This window comes from Carassius gibelio, chromosome A5, assembly GCF_023724105.1.
Source record: "Carassius gibelio isolate Cgi1373 ecotype wild population from Czech Republic chromosome A5, carGib1.2-hapl.c, whole genome shotgun sequence".
NCBI lineage: Eukaryota > Metazoa > Chordata > Actinopteri > Cypriniformes > Cyprinidae > Carassius > Carassius gibelio.
Genome location: NC_068375.1, coordinates 19,819,669 through 19,839,186, shown reverse-complemented (window position 1 = coordinate 19,839,186; position 19,518 = coordinate 19,819,669). Strand labels below are relative to the sequence as shown.

The following is a 19,518-nucleotide window of genomic DNA, read 5'->3' as shown; positions in this document are numbered from 1 at the left end:
ATCCCAGCACTTCAGTTCAATGACCTGAAACACTCACTTTTCTGATTCTGATCTGAGTCTGATCTCTATAATAAAGCTCTCTTCTTCTCTTTACCTTGTCAAATATCCAGCGCATACACACACATGTGCTCTTTCTTCTAGAAATGCAAAATATCAAACACTGACACTCAGATCTCTTGCTAACACACTCTTCTCATTCTCCTGCTACATCCCTCTCTCTCCATCTCTTTCACTCATACACATACCTATACAGATTACTTTCTCAATCGCCGTTATATTGTGTCTGGAGTTTTGTGTGTATAATGAAGGAAAATTACTATTCAAAGAAGTAATTACAATAGTTTTTACATTTGTAATTTCTATAGCACAATATCTTTGAGGTGTTCAAGGAGCCTGACTTTCATTTATCAGCGGAGGTTTCTACTGTAGCTCTTTCTACTTTCGGTTAAAGGGGAAAAAAGCTCTTTAGACTTATATTTGACCATATTTCAGCATTAGACTATCATAGATACTCGGGGATCTGTTCTTTTGACTGGGGCCAGAAAGTAAGCAACCTAGCAACCACTCAGAACAACTTAGCAACCCTATTGACAAGTACACACTCAAAAATGATTTGGAAATGTAAAATCACTTTTCTCTGTCTGTCGTTTTCACAGACCTGCAGGCCGATGACTCAGCTGGCCGAGAAGCTGTTGTCCACTCTGCCTTCCTGGAGGAAACTGAACGGGCCAAACCAGATGATGTCATGGCAACAGTTTGTTGTGGATGTGCAAGAACAAATCAACCCTCTAGCCAGCGAAGAGGATCTGCGGGAACTGGCTTCACAACTTCACAGCATGGGAGAGGTGTGTGTGTGTGTGTGTGGGTGGCCCAGTGAAGGTGTGAGAGTGTGTGTGTTTGTGTGTGATGATGAGCAGATGTATAAATATTAGTGGTGGGCCGTTATCAGCGTTAACGTCCTGCGTCGGGCGATAAAAAATATTCTCAAAGTTGGGTTGGGAGCTGGGTCTATACTAAGCAAGCTATGATGACTTTCACCTTGATATTTTATATAACTGACTCGCTGAGGCCAGCCTAAAAAGATGCTCAGGACAGTTGACGGGCCACTGCTGCGCATCGTCACGAAAGCTTATCTTTTTCACATGTTTTTACGCCTTACTGCTTGTCGATTTAAACATTAAAGCATCCAAACCCAAGACGTGGAAAAGCTGAACAGAGTAGCCGGTTACTCGCGCGCTGTATTCGGTGCGGAGAGAGAGAGAGAGACACATATCGCGGACAGCAACACTGAACCGAGCTCTCTTCTGCGAAGTTCTCCTCAAAGTCCCTCCTGCACCTGAACGAACAAATACAAATCGCAGTTTGAACAAACAAAAAGATGTGAACGAGCCCAATTCAGTACTCGCGGTGTTCTGGTGTTCAGGGCTCGCGCAGAGAAAGGCGTCTCAAAACGCTTGAACATCGAATTTGCTTATTTTTGCTCTAGTGCCGACAAATACATACGATATATGTCAAAATATCCACCTTGAAAATTATGCTCGAAAAAACTGTCAGTTATTTCTTAAGTGAAAGTAAACAGTTGAGGGGAAAAAATGGGATGTTATTATATTGGATGCGTTCATCGTCTCTTAAAGTGACCGCGCATAATTTAGTTACTGGCTGCTGTAATGTTAATCCAGGAAAATGAAAATGAAAATCACTCACTGCTCTTGACTGAAATACTTTTGTAGTTTTAACAGTCAAACCAAAAATTATTCAGACACTAGATATAATTTTTTATATATATAGCAAAACTGTAATAATGTGAGAAATGTTGAAGGTGTCTGAATAAATGTAGGTTTGATTGTATATTTCATTTTTACATTGAAGACTATCCAGTGCTTTTTTACATTTAATTATTTCGTTTCTGTACCTTGACACCTACAAACTTGAAAAAAACTTAAACATTGGTGTGAAACAGGCGTAAGGTTGTTTGCACCCTGTGCAATGTGGAATTAGTTTACAGCTTTATCAAGCACTTTATGATGCATTTTGGAAACAGGAGATGAGCCCCTTTTCTAATGCACCACTAAGCTTGATAAACCCCTTCTCAAAGACTTACTGTTTGTCAATTTTATTTGGGTAACACACATATCCTGAATGCCTTCGCCAGAATTCGAATGAGCCATTTTAATCTAGATTAATTTCAAGATCACAGTGAGATTAATCTAGATTAAAAAAAGTAATCTATGCCCACCACTAATAAATATGTATGCATATGCATGAATTATGGGCATATTGCTATGGGTATAGTATAAGTGTGTTTGAAGTAGTTGGAGGGTATCATTAATTAAAATAATTATTTTCATACATTCTGCTATAAACGCCCCCGCGTATAATGCCACACATCCATTACATCAAAACCACTCAAAAAATACAATGCAGAACATCTACAAACATGTTTTTTATGTGAATTCGAATGAGGCGGTGGGTGTCAGCAACTGAAAAGGGGCCTTTTCAGTCTATTGACCACCCACAAGCATTACAACAACAGCTTCACCGATAGAGAGAGCAGGTGAATGAGTCATTCTCATCAATACTAGTCATTTGTGTTTTCAGCAGCAACACTTAAACTCATTTTAGGGAATGTTTTGATGCTGATGGGCTGAAATGCCAAGCTGTGATTCAGCTTTATTAACATTTCCTTACATAAGATACTCTGTTTAAGGGGCTTCAGCTCCCTTGTATTTAACCTCAGCCCTTTAAAAAATCTGTTATGTCATTTCTCTTCAAAGAATAATTCACATAAAAATAACAATTCACATCAACCTGTGTGACTTCGGTGAATCAAAATGAAAAATATAGAAAATGCACTAAAAGTGCATGAGAATCTGGGCTGCCAAGCTACAAAACGACAAAAAACAACAACAAATTACAGTATAACTCATGTTTTTATAAAATATTTCCATATGACGTGTTTGCTGTATTCTAAGTCATCAGTATTCATAAAATAGCTCTATTTAATGAATCGACCCAAATTAAAGGCATTTTGAGTTCGCCGCCATAAGCAAAATACATCTAATGATTTATCAAATTTATTTGAAAAAGAATATGTGAGTTGAACCCGAAAAGTGTCATTTTAACTTTAGATGAACACATCTGCTGAAATGTTATGAAAGCCACCTAAAGGTCTGTTCACACCAACACAATATTCAGCACAAACATTCGGTCTATTCAGGCCAAAGTTTAAAACAAACAGCAGACATACTGAAATGAAAATTGGAAAAAATTGGTTTTTAAAAAGCAGTTCAGATTTTGTATTCACTATGGTCACCAAATACAGAAGAACAGGGACTAGAGAACTGGTTCCAGATTCTTTTCTCTGCTATTCACTGGTGCTTTGCAAGACAGTCTGTTCTTTAGTGCCACCAAGTCATATATTTATGTAACAGATAGTAGCCTTCTGGGCATGTGACCAAAAGCATGAATCTTATTGGTTGGCCAGACTTCTTGTTAGTATGATTAAAATCAGTTTAGAACACCATTACATAAAAAATGACAGCATTGTGCATGTTTGTGATGGTCGTTCATTTGAATAAAAATGTAATCTCTCCAAATATTTGTCTTGGTGTGAACAGACCTTTAAACAGAAATCTTAGAATCACATATTTGCTTGCACTCAATCCTTTTTATTCCCTTTCTTTCTTCTAGATTAACATCATGCAAAGTGAGACCGTCCAGGATGTTGTCCTGTTAGATCCTCGCTGGCTTTGCAGTAACGTTCTTGGCAAACTTCTCTCGATTGAAACCCCCAAAGCGATCCACCACTACCGTGGCCGCTACCGTGTGGAAGAACTCCAAAACCTCGTCTCAGAACGGGACATTGATGAACTTCTCCAGGTGCTTGACGCCATGGACGTATGTGCCCGGGACTTTGCCAACCCAGGAATGGTCGACATTCCTGCCCTCATACGCACAGGTGGCCTCCAGCACACCTGGACGGACGAGGAAGACGTAGAAGGGGAGGACCCTTTGCTTTACGGTGGAGTGCGAGTAGTCCCTGCGGAGCACTTGGTACCATTCCCTTGTGGACTCTTCCATAAGCTGCAAGTGAACTTGTGCAGGTGGAGCCGGCAGCAGAAGCCAGAGGTGGAGGCTGAGGATGTGAGGTTGTGGAGCGGTGGAGCTCGGGTGGGACTTGGCGGTGCTGAGGCACTGGTTCTGCTTGTGAACCATGGGCAGGGCATAGAGGTACAGTTACGAGGACCTGACTCGGATCCTGGCCGTTGCTATGCTTTATTGGACACGTTATGTGGCATGGCAGAGGGTCTGTTAGCTGCTACATTACCCGGGTTGCTTACCGCCCGACATTATCTCAGCCCTCAGCAGCTGCGGGAACACCACGGCCCTGTCATGCTCTACCAACCGAGGGACTTTTTCCGCGCTCAAGCGCGAGGCGAGAACGCACTCTCGAACACCATGGGTGGCTATCGTGAGAGCTTTGTCAGTATCGTAGCATTAGGCTGCACCCAGGTCTTCAAACAGGGCAGTCTTGGAGGAGAAGTTCCTGTGGCGGAAGTAAGTCACCTGGCTCGACGCAAGCTCTGCCGTCTGCTGGACCCGCCAGATGCCCTTGGGAAGGACTGGTGCCTGCTTGCCATGAACTTGGGCCTTAGCGAGCTCGCTGCTAAATACAGTTCTGGTACCAATGGGACTCCACCTGCAGACCCGCTTTCCCTTCCCAGTCCCACAGCCCTGCTCCTGCAAGATTGGAACCAGCAACCCAATTCAACCATAGGCGTTTTGGTCGCTAAGTTACGAGAACTTGGCCGTCGGGATGCGGCGGACTTTCTTCTTAGAGCTGCACCAGTGTTCCGGGTCAACTTGGAGATTCTGGGCACCCCGCCAGAGCCCTACAGCCCGGTGTGTAACGGGGGCGGCACATCCTACAACTCCATCAGTTCTGTGATCTCTCGTTAGGACGTCCCTTGTATCTACAGAGAAACGTGCAATTTACTGGTGGAGTGGTGTTAAATCTCAAGCTCCCTGGTGTCTTGAGACAGAAGTATTTGATTCAGATACTCAGCTCATGTCCATTTTGTTGCCCTTCGCAATTTCTGAATGTTCATTCCTGGTGTCTTTGAGAAGGTGCCTATGTACTTTTTTTTTGTTCTGCACATCTTTTGACTGTCCAACATTCCCAAATGTCCTTATTGAATACAAATTCTGCAGTTTGCAATTACTTTTATATATTCGGACAGCTGTTTTAGGGAAATGATGCTAAATTTGATGACCGAATGATAGATCACTAAGTGCTCGGCAGCATTATTAATAAATGACTCAAGCTATTGAGTGCCTTGAAGATGGCAAACTGTTGACAAAGAGCCATCGTTGTAGATTTCAAAATGGGACGTGCACCTCTGCAAGTGTTTCAGTGTTTATCTGTCCTATGAAGCTTTTAATGGACTTCTCTATTACGCAGCAATAGATTTACACTTTATCTCAAACATACAAAATTGGGTCATTTGTATTTACTACCTGAATGTTCCTTATCGCAACTAAAATGCATCATTGTTCAGACAGAATTGTATTCGACTAATGAAGCACAAACAAACATGCTAAATATTCTTTTAAAAATCAAAATACATGGGAAATTATTTGAAACTGTGGTTCCTAAAATCCCTCAACGTTTGTCTTATTCACACTTACACTTGTCACAGTCACTTTTGTGAAATATTACGGTTCTCACTACCCGCCAAATGGAAATGATGAAATATTCCAGGCACTTACATGACAAGTTAGATTTCATTTTTCTTCATAACAGTTATGTCTGCTGCAGGGTCTTGATATGCATGATCTTTGTTACAGTTGTTCAGCTGTTAATTCAGTCTATTCTGTTTCATACATTTACACTGTTGTTGAGTGTTTAAGACATGTATTTGAAACACATAGCCGTGTGTATTCTGTACACCGGAGAAATAATCATAAAATGCCATTTTAAGGGAATTAAATGAGGCAAAAGTCTGTGTTGACTTCTGTACTGAAACTTAAAAGCGACGCCATTCCTCAATTATAGGAATACCTGTCTGATTTACTGAATGTGGTAGATTGGACACAAATGAAGTGACAACTTGAAAACTGTAGATGGCAGCAACGACTCTGTTCCATCTAACACATGCTATAACGCTTTTGCTCTCATTTGTATGAGACAGTTGCAGTTTCATCATCTTTTTTAAATGTCTGAAAAATCCAGAGAACTGTTCCATATTATATTTTGGGACAGGACTATCCTCCAACCTTTTCATCATTCCCCTTGCAGGCTTAAAATCACAAACTTTTCTATAAGGGACCTGGGCATATCGTGTTCTCTCGTTCCAAAAGGCACATTCTTATATTGTGATTAAGTCGATGTATTATGGAGCTCTTTCTGTGTTTAGCTGTGGTCAAGGTTCATGATTGCCCCTCTTAAGACTTTAATGGGGTAAATCGGAGAGGAATTCATCCTAGTGTATTTAAGACTTGTACAGTCATCTCTTTGCACAAGACCTTCACATTATTTCTCTATTTATATTATGTTCGCATGTCTCTGAATGTCATGTCCTCAATACTACCTTAAACTTTACAGTGTACTACTTTTTTTTATAAAATAAATTGTTTACTCAATGACTCCCTTCAGTGTGTCAGTAAAGTTTTTTATCCCAATTCAAGGGTTGCTGTAATTTCAAGCATCCATACATGTACAAGTAAACAAAAATAATAATAACAAACTCTAATAAACACTAGAGAAAAGTGAGCTGAAAACTTTGTAGAAAAAAAAAAGGTTTTTAGTTCGGATCTGAAAGAAGAGTTGTTGCAGAGATTGCGGGGACATGAAGATTTTTGGGACAATCGATTTTACCCTACAGAATTCCTTATTATGTCATTTGTTAATAAACCTGTCCTTCTAGCAGCTGAAGTATTCCCAAGTGCCCTCCAATTAATTCTTGGTAAGATGTCTTCCACTGAGGCCTTCAATTCAACTGAGCTCGCTAAACTGAAAAAATAATAATGATCACATTGCTGCTGATGAATAATTAGTCATGTGTATTGTTTTATTTTTTTAGGGAGGCATCCGTCTCTGGCATGATTCAGCAAATGGAGTTACCGCACCTTTATTTCATCATAACATATAGAAGCTTTCCTGTTCTTTTACAGCTCTGTTTCTGACATGGTTGCCTTTGAAACAAACAAAACCCCCAGCATTATTCTTATTTAGTGATAATTACACACACTCTAATCATAATGATCATAGTAGTGATTAATGTAGATGTTGCTCACACTTGATCACTTGTACTTCTTTAACGGTTCCTGTTTGATCATTGCTGGAAGCGCTGGACTGATAGGCTTAAGTGATAACTGAGCAATCTTCCCATCTGTAGATATTGAGTGCTTCTTGTCACAGACGAGCTCATTAATCAGTCCGTTTTCTTTGTTGGTTTGTAGATTCAACAGCACTCTAATTCTGACCTGTCACAAAGCTTTACAGTCAATGTAAACAATGTGGATCATTGTTCCAAAGTCAAGTTACAGGACTAGATAACCTGCACTGACATCATCACAGACACACTGATAATCAGTTCAGTATACGCTGGTTTTGTTGTTCTGCTGATGTATGAGCAGGGTCATGCAAGTTCACTGCATTCATATTGTTTATTACTTGTGTTTTTGTGAATATGTGAAATTGTCTATTAAAACAGAGACCCTTTTGTTTTATAATCTTGTGGTTTAGTAGTTGTTGTTGGTTTGGTTGACCCGCACAGCATCAACAGACATTTGACAAAAATGGAATGAGATTAAATCTAACATTTTTGGGTCAATTTTAACATATTTCTAGTAGTGTGAAGATCTTGTTTTTGAACAATTGAAAGGCACATCACTACTGGTTTGTTAATAATAGGTAGCCTATAATAACTGAAAAGCTTAGGACTTCCGTATGACAATACTGTGAATGGATTAATCTCAATAAAATATATCGTTGAAAAGAAAACCGATCAATCGGTAGCTTATATGCAATTTAAAACAGTAGCAGTAACGTTAAATAGCAGATCAATATTATGCATTGGCTGTTTACTTTTGCTTATTATATACATTTATGAACTGAACATATTATATACATGTTAAAATTTTATGTTGAACAGAAGGTTTTTTTTTTTAGATGGCAACGTTGTTTTTCTATGTGAGTAAGACCGTCTGGGAAGCCGTCACGTGCTGGAGGGTCACATGCTGTGACGTGCTGATCGGGGGGCGGGATCAATATAGATAAGTAGGCGGGATTGATAAGCATCTCGACCAATGAGAAATTGAGGAATGTGCCTTCAGATGCAGTATAAACTTGCGGCCCTTCTACAACACACAGTATTTTCTTCTGGGTCCAGGTTTGCGGGGTGAGTCAGGAGGTTTTAAAGCAACTATTTATTTATTTTACATTTATTTTTTTAAACCTTTTGCAGTGTAATTTTGATATGCATCTTATTTTTGTTTAAGATTTTTCAGGTTTATACAGCACAAAATGCAGCCTATGTCGCTCTTTTGCTGAGCCTTTTACATAAAACATTCTTACGAATCGTCTGTATTTTCTCTAGTGACACGGTTTTACCTTTTTTTTTTTTTTTTTTTTTTTATAAAGAGAGAGGAGTAAAGCGTGAAGCTCATGCCCTCTATGTCCATTTCTCTAAAATAGCTCCAGCTGTTTCTTTTTCGATTTCCGTGGCTTGGTTTCGGTCTTTGTTTTCTTTTCCTGGGAAACTGGACTGGAGCCTCCCAGATCCCGTGACTGCTGCAAATGGGACATCTGATTCCCTTCTGTGTCTGTCCGGAGGCCAGTGTAGACCTCTATATTTCTTATTTCATGCGTAATGCGTCATCTCCCTTTAGGTTTAACGTTGCTAGCTGGTTTTTTTATTACTCTTCGTAACAAAACTAATAAGCTACGCTTCCTGTCGGTTTTGTAAACAAAGATGTCGGGTCAGTAATCTGATCTCATGTTAATGGACGCCAGTTCTTCTTAAAATATACATACGATTAATTCTATAGGAATATGTGACCTAAAATTTCAGACACCTTTAGCAATCTCTTGCGGTGTGACAAACTTCACCTGAAACCATTTAAAATACGTTTATACCGTATTTAGGGACTTATTAATTTAACACCGAGCCCATTTCCGCCCCATAAGAAAAAAAATGGGTTTTTAATTCAGACACAATTTTCGAAAAGATTACGTACTACATCATAACGCGATGTTTAAAAAAAATATATTATGAGATCCTCGGTGCCAATGACTCATGATTTGGTGTCTCATACGGTTTAAGTGCCAATTAGCTTCCATATAATCTTTATTAAAATGTCACCATTAAAACTGAGGTGTATCCATTCCCTTATAAGTGTTTTAAAACGATACATTTATGATGCATTTAAAGTTCATGGTCACTTGTTGCAACACGTCTGACCTGTTGTTTTCCTCCAGTGTTTTCATCATGAGGGTGTATTTGGTGGCGTTCACGTTGTGCCTCAGCGCTGTGTTTGCTGCTCCAACTTTGGACAAGCAGTTAGATGACCATTGGGGGCAGTGGAAGAACTGGCACAGTAAAAAATACCATGAAGTAAGTGTTAAAGGTTCAGTCTGGCTTAATGTTCATTAACTAGTCTAAAATGGAGCAAGAAGTGTAACCCAGTGTGATCTCATAACACAGAAGGAGGAGGGGTGGAGGCGAATGGTATGGGAGAAAAACTTGAGAAAGATCGAACTGCACAATCTTGAGCACTCCATGGGCGCGCACACTTACAGACTTGGAATGAACCACTTTGGTGATCTGGTAAGACCGCAGAAGAGCTTCATTTGAGGTGTTTGCATATTGACTTATGAAATTCCTCCAGCATTCAAACTATTCTGTATCTACAGACTCACGAGGAGTTCAGGCAGGTGATGAATGGCTACAAACACAAGAAGGAGAGACGATTCAGAGGATCTCTGTTCATGGAGCCCAACTTCCTGGAAGTCCCAAACAAATTGGACTGGAGAGAAAAGGGATACGTGACTCCTGTGAAAGATCAGGTGAGATAGTTGCCCATATGTAAGCTCTAGAAAAATGATTCCTGTGAACGTGGCTCCCTGCAACTCAAACAGTAGAGCTCTGCTCCAATGATGTCGAGGTCAGGGCTCGCATTTCCAGAGAAAACGAGGACTGACAATGTGTACCTTGAATGCAGTGGAAGTCCCTTTGGATAAGTGTATTTAAACTCCAGGGGGGGAAATGGTCTGACCACTTGGAAAGAAGTAGATGTTTGTGTGCGACTATATAAGTTTTCCTGGAAAACAACTATAATAAAAAACACTGCATGACAATATTTAAAGGCATATTTTAATCTATGGGATCTCTTCTGTAAGCGAAAAAAAAAAACTTTAAATATTTTAGATGTAACTAGTAAAATGTTTTTTTTTTTTTTTTGTTTGGGGCGTTTTTTTTTTTTTTTGTTTTTTTTTTTACTGTGAACATTCTTTCTTTAAAGAAAGACATGTTGAAGGGGATGATCTAAATCCTTTTTTTTTTTTTTTTTTTTTTTTTTTTTTTTTTTTTTTTTTTTTCCTCTCAAATTAATCTTGAAGCCAACTGGTTGAGAACAAGTGGCCTAAACCGTTCTGTATGTGGTTGTTTTCAGGGTGAGTGTGGTTCTTGCTGGGCTTTCAGCACTACTGGGGCCATGGAGGGTCAGATGTTCAGGAAGACCGGAAAACTGGTGTCTCTGAGCGAGCAGAACCTGGTAGAGTGCTCCCGTCCTGAAGGCAACGAGGGCTGTAATGGAGGTCTCATGGACCAGGCCTTCCAGTACATCAAGGACCAGAACGGTCTGGACTCCGAGGAGTCCTACCCCTATTTGGGAACTGTAAGTTGCATTACCTTTTTATTTATACTGACTGATTGATTATATGAAGGATCACCATAACCTACATGCTTCTGAATTTCAGGATGATCAGCCCTGCCATTACGATCCTAAATACAGTGTAGCTAATGACACCGGATTCGTCGACATCCCCAGTGGAAAGGAACATGCTCTGATGAAAGCTATAGCTGCCGTAGGGCCAGTGTCTGTGGCTATTGATGCTGGACACGAGTCGTTCCAGTTCTACCAGTCAGGTGTGCATACTTTTCACCATATTTAGATAAGCCAACTAAACGATTCCTTTGAGAACTTAGTGAAAGATTCCCGATGGTGTGCATTAATGGATGTATATTTCTTGTTAGGCATCTACTTCGAGAAAGACTGCAGCAGTGAGGAACTAGATCATGGCGTCCTTGCCGTTGGTTATGGTTTTGAGGGTGAGGATGTCGATGGAAAGAAGTATTGGATCGTCAAGAACAGGTAAGATCACCTATACCCTTAAATCCAGTGAATGGCTGGTGTTTATAGTCCGTGTTTTTTAACCCATTGTGCTTTTTCTGTATTCTAGCTGGAGTGAGAACTGGGGTGATAAAGGATACATCTACATGGCCAAGGACCGACACAACCACTGTGGTATTGCTACAGCAGCTAGCTACCCTCTCGTCTAACGAAAATACCTCCAGCATCAAGACCTCGTACCAGAGGGCCACATTAGTGTTTCAAAGCCTGAGTTTTCCACTGAAACCCACTAGTGTAGTGAAAAGGAGTCACCTGACACATGTGACTGTTTGTCTTACAGCCTGATTGAGACCGTGTGAGAGAAACCACTAGGTATTGTGTGACCGTTTTAGGGAACTTTTGCAATTGTTTTTAGTCATTTTAATGCGCCTCATTCAGTTGATTTCTGCCTCAATGTGAAATGTTCTTCAGAGGAAGTCTAAATGTACAAATGTTTTTATTTCTGCACTGTATGATCCATTAAACTTTTAAATTTTAACCGTTTGGGTTTTTGGCTTGAGTTTTGTTTTAATATCTAGAAATTAAACCATTCATAAACACTACTGTTCAAATGTTTGGGGTCAGTGAGACTTTTATTATTCAGCAGAGCTTCATTTAAATTGACCAAAAGTGATAAAGCATTTATAATGTCACAAGTTTCCTATAGCAAAGAATTGCTTAAATATCATTGTTCCCACAAAAATATTACATTGCATTGTCAACATTTACAATGAGAAATGTTTGAGCACCAAATCATGTCACACTGAAGCATTGGTGAGCAGAAGAAGCTTTTCCAAAACAATCCAGACTTTTAAACCATTTGCTATAGCTTTCCATATCCATTCCAAACCCCTATTCCTATCACCTTGTCACGGTGTTTTGTTGACCGAGAAAATCAAAAGTCTACTACTTAAACAGAATGTTGACTGGTTCTGTATTTACAATACTGCTTTCTAAAACCTCAACCTAAGTGGCATATCTGGGATTAGCATTACTTAGGGTTTTAAAGGAAAAAAACTGTTTCTGGAAGTGCCACGAAGTTATATTCTGCCTTGCTTATGCCTGTTGTGACCTGGTGAGGTGAAAATTAATATGGAGGGCTGTACTTTTGCTCCAAGAATACAACCTGTCCTATTTATCTCTTGGCACACTGCCATTACATGTGCCGTCATCATGACCAGCGGAGTGGAGATTATTGAGGTTTTGGTTCTTCTACTAGTAGGGAGGGAGGGCTCCGTTTGAATGAGAGGGTGTAAACACTTTACCAACTAACACACTGCCGAAGGAACATTATGTTCACATTAAGTGCTGAAGAAAGATTGCGAAAGGGACTGAAGAGCAAATCTGAACTGAAAAGACCTTGTGTTTGTGATTAGGGTAAAAAATAATGAATTAAAATACTGGAAATTTAATGTGATTCTGTTTACAAAAGCATTGCTTCTACTATTACAAAAAATAAAAAATAAAAGCTACTGTGATGTTTTGTATCTTGATGTCTTGTGTGGGCTTTAAATAGATCAAACTGCAACCGAAATCTCTACTTTTTTTGCTTCTTGACAAAGGACAAGTACTCCTCCACATCGTCTGGCGATCCGCCCACTAAAGGCAGCCTCTGGTGCAGTGACTGGGGAACAACGTCCAGGACGCGCTGGGTGCCTGTGGTGGCGATGCCCCCGGCCTGCTCGATCAGGAAGGCTATGGGGTTACACTCGTACAACAGCCTCAGCTGGAGAGAAGGAAACAAGAGAGAACCTTAGCCATGAGCACTTATCAGTTGTGGATTTAGGTTAACTAAGACGTATGGAATATGTTTTTGAGTTCACCGTTTCCTTTTATTCTTATCTATGTAGAACAGAGACACTGGAATGTGTCAATACATATGAAAGTTTGTACACTAGCTTTTTTTTGAAAAGCAGCATGGACTGCAGATATAATATCTGGTTCACTGCTTTCATGCTATAATGTGTATTTGTTCCAGTCTAGGCTCATGTCATGTGTTTAGTCACTGCCCAAAATCAAGAATGACACCGCTCTCTGCCATGAAATGAGCGACATCTGTTATCAGAATACGATCTGCCTGTTCCTGCTCTAAAACATAAAGTAATCTACAGCATAAAACACAACAGAGGTTTATGGATTTTGAAAGTCTTCTTATGTGTTATGACATAGTGACCTAGTCTGCAGCAGTGTTGTTATTGTTAACTAAAGCTAAAACTGAAGCTGGAACTAAAATACAATTAAAATGAACTAAATGTTAGATTTAAAATTAAACAAACAAAAACTGAGAAATGTTGTCTTGGCAATTAACTGAAGTTAAATAAATGTCACTACAATTACTAAAACTGAATAAAGAAAAATAAAGGATAATTCAGAATATTAATAAATACTACATAATATATAAATAATCCTGCCAAGCTGGACACAACAATGTTAACCTGAAAACCCATGCTGCATGAAACACTTTACTGTAACAGTATAATTAAAGTCTGTTATCTTTCATCATATTCATTTATATTTCATCATGTCACTATCACCCAATGTGCTTTTTGTATGAATGTTTGTCCTGAATATCTTAAAACACATGAGCAAAAAATCATCATGCCATAAAACCTTAGCCGACTCACCTTTCCTTCTGGATTCATCTCATTGGCTGGGTACATGAATATGCCGCCATATGCGATGGTGCGGTGTACATCAGACACCATCGACCCAACATACCTGGCACCATACGGGGCACGGCCATCCTGTGAGGCAATCACATTTCATCAAAAATAATTTCAGCATTCAAATAAACAAAACTCAAACTTTCTGAATAAGATACTTCGTGTATGCATGATTTTTCTAGGCTTGGATACCTAAATCCAAAATGATTTCTACTTGCATGACAGTTGGCAAACAATACAAAAAAAAAAAAAACTGTTGGAAGCAAAAGTCACAAGTGCTTCAATAAAAGAGGACAGGAAGCAGGAAGTAGTGTTGGTTGTTCTGGGAAACCGAAGCTCAGCTGGACAGCTAAAATCACACACAACTCTCACTTAATTCCTTTTCCTTTAGAAAGGACAAACAGGAACTGCATAAAGGTGTAATGTTTGTTTTTTTAATATGGAGTTTTAGGGGTGCCAGTGTGTTCCCTCAGCTAACCTCAGAAAAGACAGACACAATATACAAACAAATCAATACGTCATGAGGTCAGAGATAGCATGTTTCTGACAACACTTCTACAAAAACATGATATCCCACTTAACACATGACTGAAAGCATAATGTATGTGATTAGCATGTTTCCCATTTCGTAATGCATTATCTAAGACAAGCTCTTCGGTCTTTACTCTTGTTTACTTTTTTCTGCTTATCACCATCAGATGATCAAAAAAGGAACATACAAGAGCATGTATTCACGAAAAGACGAGATCTTAGGCCTACATGAATTCACTAAAAAACAAGTAACTTTAATAATTAACCAAATGACCCACGGAAAAATCATACTCAGCAGAATTTATGATCACCCTGCACCCAGTCGCTTTCAAGGCTTGTGCAGAGTAACATGAATCAGTTAAATATGCTGAGTCTATGTTTCTGGTTTAGAGAACAGAACATGAATTCCTGCTGAGGAAGTTGCTCTTCGCTTTCCAGCAAGTACCGTGTGTAAACGTCAGCTGATGCTGAGCACAGCCATGCAGTCAAGCAAACACCTGACCTGCATTATTCAGACTCACACTTTGTTTTAAACTAAGTGTTCTTGAGGCCTGCTATGCAACATTCCCTGATCTGTCGCAACATGTCATGAACTCGTGAGTATGTCTGCTCGATCACATGAAGTTTGACATCAACGGTTTAAGTTTGTGCTGTGTAGGTACTGTGATATTTTGCCTAGCAACGAAAAGACTTTCTCAAAATAATAAAAACAGATAAAGCAATAGTATTGGGCTAGTTCTCTGTACACAACCCACCTCTGGGTATTTCTTGTGCTTTAAATAGTCATTCACTGCAGGCTCAAAGTACTTAGCGTGGCCCTCGTTGATACTGTAAATATTCCCCTTTTTCTTGATCTTCACATTTCTGTCAGTCAGAATGAATTCTCCAATTGCCTGAAGAAGAGGAACACAAAATAATAATAATAATAATAATAATAATGTTCTCATGAGCCCATGTCACACACTGACATACAAATGTACTATGATAATGTAATCTTTTATATTCCTCATATATATATATAGTAACTGTATATATAAGGGCCAAAGATGAGGAATCAAAACTAGTTCACTAGTACAGCCACAAAATATTCAATAATTTCTTTGGAAATTGAAAAAAGAAGTGTAGCAAAAATATAAAAAAAGCCAAACCATAAACAGAAGTGAAATATACAACGTGTTATAAAGTAGGCCTAGTGTCTCACAGTTTACTACATAGCTATTTTTGGCCATATTATGTTTGGCCAATATTAGCCTATGTGCACTTTGTTCATATAGTCGTGAATAAACTGTAAATGAGTCACTTGAACCTTCAAGCATCTGATTCCTAAGTACTTTGAAATACTGTGACCAAAAGACCCTGATCTCAGAACAGCCTAAATGCTCTAACGCTCAGTTTGGAAAGTCCTGGTGGTTATTATTCATCCCTAATCAATTATTTCAGCAGATGTATCTGTTTGTGCTCACTGGATCCAGCATGAAGAAGTTAACTCCAGCTCCTGTACTGAGAGCCACTAGCGTGGCGCTGCCGTAAAGCGCGTAACCCGCGCACACGATCTGATTGCCCGGCTGCAGGGCGTCCTTGTCAGTCGGTTCTCCTTCTGAGGTCTGAAACACGACAAACAACAGTCAGCCGTCTGCCTCTGGAGCCAATCAAAAACTATTCAAATGTCTGTGTTTTGTCACATCTTGATTGCATGGTTTTTATTATTATTATTATTATTAATATAATGCAAGTTTAAAATTAACTGTTAAAGCTGTACAGTTGTACACACGTCAACATTCAACAAACCCAACGACACCATCTAGATTACATTTTTGTTACTGCAGTTTTGTATTTCTAACCATACCATAAAACACGAGTTAAACAATAAGTTAAACAATAAACTAATAAATTAGCTGTGCCGTTGCTAGCCTATTAGTTACACTGTAGTGCACTCAATAAAATCAAATTAAAAGTTAAATTGAATTTATTGCTTAGCCAATATTTGTCATCAGGCTGGTCAATGCAGTCAGCTACCTCGTCAGTCTGTATGGGAAAGTAGCACAAGAACACCAAACATCAATCCATTTCATACACACATGACAGAAAGCTTACACGAAAGTTGTAATGTAATGTCATATTATTATTGTTATATTTGTTTGCTTGCATGCATGGAAAACTACACAAAATGCACATGCAACTCCAAACATCTTGCAGCAACTAATGCCGTCCAAAGCAAATGCTCACTCTTTTGTAGATGGCAAAGATGGTGCCTACGGGGGCCAAACAGTCAATGTTGGAGGAGCCATCCAGAGGATCGAAACAGACTATATACTTCCCCTATGACAAACAACAGATTCAACTGAGTATGCAGCTGAAATCAGACGCACGGCGACCTCATGTGGTGGTGGTCTGAATTAACTCAAATAAAAAGGCATTAGCAAAGAGGTAATATATTATAGCAGCCATAATTCATTAGAAACTAAATGGACATTTCTTAGGTTTTTTTTATTTATTTATTCCAGACTTGTAATTTATGTTAAGTACCTGACTCTTAAAGTTTCCCTTTATTTAACACACAGTGATTTTCATTGAGGTGTGATGGAAACTACCAGGAATTTTAAGACTGATTTCTAATTAACAGAAATAAGCAATATCAGAAATAAGCATTTTAAGCAAACAACTCATATGTTCAAAAATAATATATGAATACTGAAGAGCAACATAAACATCTTTACTTTTTGAAATGACATAAGGGTGAGTAAATAATGACAGAATTGTAATTTTTGAATGGACTTTTCCTTTAACAATGAATATTCAAAAAGTATTCATGAGCAAGACTATAACTGAGATTAATCATACCCTTTTCTCAGCAGTTGTGTAGATGGCATCCTTGTTCTCCTCAGAAACCATCATACAGGTGCCATAAGAAGCCCGCAGCATATTAATGATCAGATCATTGGAAAGCACATCCAGCTTCTTCTGCTCATCGCCTGTGACGTTCACCTGTCCCGCAAGGCCTTGACTGTGTTCAGTGGAACCAGAACATACTAATATTATTAAAAATCAGAGGTTCAAATGCTAAAACAGTGGTGAACTGGGGTAAAAAAAATACTCTAATCTTTGTCTTGGTTTCATAAACTTATATATAAACTTAAATATATTTTAAAGTGTGATATTTCCTTATTCTTAAATAATGCTCAGAGGTTAGTGGATAAGGAATTAGCAGCCTTAAATGTAATGGATCATTTATATTGTCTTATTATTATGATGATATTGTATTAATAGTATTTCTTTACAAAGACAGCTACATTACTAACGTAAAGCATTTATTGCTTAACTAACCATACTAGAACTGTAACTTTCTCAAAACCCATAACTGTGTCTGTCTATTTGATCTCGCATTTGATCATTGACTGAACTTAAAAGACCTTTCGCCCGCTTCGATTTCATACAATCACAGCATGTTTTGACAACATAGTTACTATAAAACATATTCATTCACATGATGCAAAATAGTTTAAAGAAACTTACAGGTGAACGAGTCCGGCTTTCCTGACAGCAGAAGAAATAGCTTTAATAGCTGTTAATATGGAGTTAATGAGCTGTGTGAATTCTCCGGTGGCCCCCTTCGCCTGCCGCCCCATCTCCATGACAAAACGTGTGAGGGTCCATACGTCCACATCAAAGACCGACTGATCCGACATCCTCACGGTGTCCGAGTGTACAAGCAGTTGGACAGGCAGAGACTAACTGTAGAGCCACTAGGCAGTCTTTTTACACATACAATGAGTGATTTAACTCCAAAGTTATATTGGTGAAGCAGATCAAGTGACACAAGTGACAGTAGAATAGTCTGAATGCTAGTAGAGCCAGAGCTCAAGGGCCCAACTTATACAGCAAGCTCCTTGGCTCTCAGCTAATGATTTATTACCACTATTGACACGGGACATATTCTCAGGACCAGAAGGTCATGCATGTTTATGTCAATCATGTCCCACTGAATACTGGAGGTCTGTTAAATGGATCCCATTAATAATATTGTATATTTATTTATACGTAAATGTGTCCCTTATAACTCAAAATCAAACCTGTAAGCGTGACTAAACACATCAGACATGTTTTAAGAAAATGAATATACAGCATGCTGCCCATGCATTATATTTGATTCACAGCACCGAAAAGTGCACTTAACATGCTTTCTGTGAACTTCATTTAAATTGTAATCCTCGGCATGCAGTGTTTATGCAATACATTTAAACACTGGTATAGACGTCGCTCTCCAGATTCAACAGATTTGACAGGTTGGCCGATGCATTACCAAACAGGCACTCGATCTATTGCCTCTTTTGCCTTAAATGTGAGTGCCTCCTCTGCTACAGAGCCCAAATTAATCAACTTTATTAGGATCAGAACCTTCCAGACAACATTTCACTCAAAGAAGAAAGGCAGAGGACTCCAAAAGCAGAGAGGTCACAGAACACAGGGAAGCATTTCTATGATCTCAAACTCAACATAGTATGTTTATTGTACTATGCTACAAATAATTATCATAAGATTTTTTTTTTACTTTAAATGAGAGTATAATTTATATATAGATATTCATGCACATGTTTTGACCAAGTTCATGTACAGTAACACCCTAAAATGTGTCTCAAAAGACAGCAGGGTTTATGCGCCTACTGGTTTTTTACAGAAAAGGTCATCTGCTCTTTATTTGGTGTTTTAACTTGTTCTACATTATGTCCTGTTTTAAAATTTCTGTTTATATATGAAAATATTACAGTGTGATGAAGGAAGCGTAACATTTTGCATTCACAAATGCTGTGTTCTCCGAGGCTTACTGAAATGTGCAAACATTTTAAAGAAATTCAGAAGTTGTAATGTTTAGTGTTTGGATTTTATAAATCATAAATCGAAACCTCTTCATAATGTATGAGTTGTTAACAGA

At 38.8% G+C, this 19,518-nt stretch overlaps 3 protein-coding genes across 4 annotated transcripts in view; 2 read left to right on the top strand and 1 right to left on the bottom strand.

The window, feature by feature from the left end:
- Positions 1–6,645, top strand: part of LOC128000020 (death-associated protein kinase 1) — a 67,297-nt gene extending 60,652 nt beyond the window's left edge. For both annotated transcript variants that reach the window (XM_052592231.1, XM_052592230.1), the window contains exons 25-26: positions 657–845; positions 3,691–6,645. In XM_052592231.1, the coding sequence (XP_052448191.1) occupies positions 657–845; positions 3,691–4,959 (1,458 nt within the window). In that variant the 3' untranslated portion in view covers positions 4,960–6,645. The remainder of the gene's footprint in view (positions 1–656; positions 846–3,690) is intronic.
- A 1,627-nt stretch (positions 6,646–8,272) lies between these two features.
- Positions 8,273–11,893, top strand: LOC127999988 (procathepsin L). The gene is made up of 8 exons (XM_052592228.1): positions 8,273–8,402; positions 9,482–9,617; positions 9,708–9,830; positions 9,917–10,069; positions 10,675–10,899; positions 10,982–11,150; positions 11,259–11,376; positions 11,465–11,893. The coding sequence occupies exons 1-8, from the start codon at positions 8,326–8,328 to the stop codon at positions 11,562–11,564; spliced, it is 1,101 nt and encodes a 366-aa protein (XP_052448188.1). The 5' UTR covers positions 8,273–8,325; the 3' UTR covers positions 11,565–11,893.
- Positions 11,894–11,968: 75 nt separating this feature from the next.
- LOC128000004 (fructose-1,6-bisphosphatase isozyme 2) lies at positions 11,969–18,626 on the bottom strand. The gene is made up of 8 exons (XM_052592229.1): positions 18,102–18,626; positions 17,430–17,592; positions 16,815–16,907; positions 16,605–16,613; positions 16,052–16,192; positions 15,344–15,481; positions 14,019–14,138; positions 11,969–13,120 (listed from the first exon to the last, which is right to left on the bottom strand). Exons 1-8 carry the CDS (start codon positions 18,272–18,274, stop codon positions 12,932–12,934), a joined length of 1,026 nt encoding a protein of 341 aa, XP_052448189.1. The 5' UTR covers positions 18,275–18,626; the 3' UTR covers positions 11,969–12,931.
- Positions 18,627–19,518: the final 892 nt, after the last annotated feature.

Bases quoted from the DNA above. Each gene is read 5' to 3' on its own strand.
- LOC127999988 (XM_052592228.1), top strand. From the start codon at position 8,326: ATGTGCCTTCAGATGCAGTATAAACTTGCGGCCCTTCTACAACACACA. The intron at 9,618-9,707 runs GTAAGTGTTAAA...CTCATAACACAG, and splicing joins ACAGTAAAAAATACCATGAA to AAGGAGGAGGGGTGGAGGCG. The intron at 10,070-10,674 runs GTGAGATAGTTG...GGTTGTTTTCAG, and splicing joins TGACTCCTGTGAAAGATCAG to GGTGAGTGTGGTTCTTGCTG.
- LOC128000004 (XM_052592229.1), bottom strand. From the start codon at position 18,274: ATGTCGGATCAGTCGGTCTTTGATGTGGACGTATGGACCCTCACACGT. The intron at 17,593-18,101 runs GTAAGTTTCTTT...CACTGAACACAG, and splicing joins AAAGCCGGACTCGTTCACCT to TCAAGGCCTTGCGGGACAGG. The intron at 15,482-16,051 runs GTGAGCACAAAC...CCTCTTCTTCAG, and splicing joins ACTTCTTCATGCTGGATCCA to GCAATTGGAGAATTCATTCT.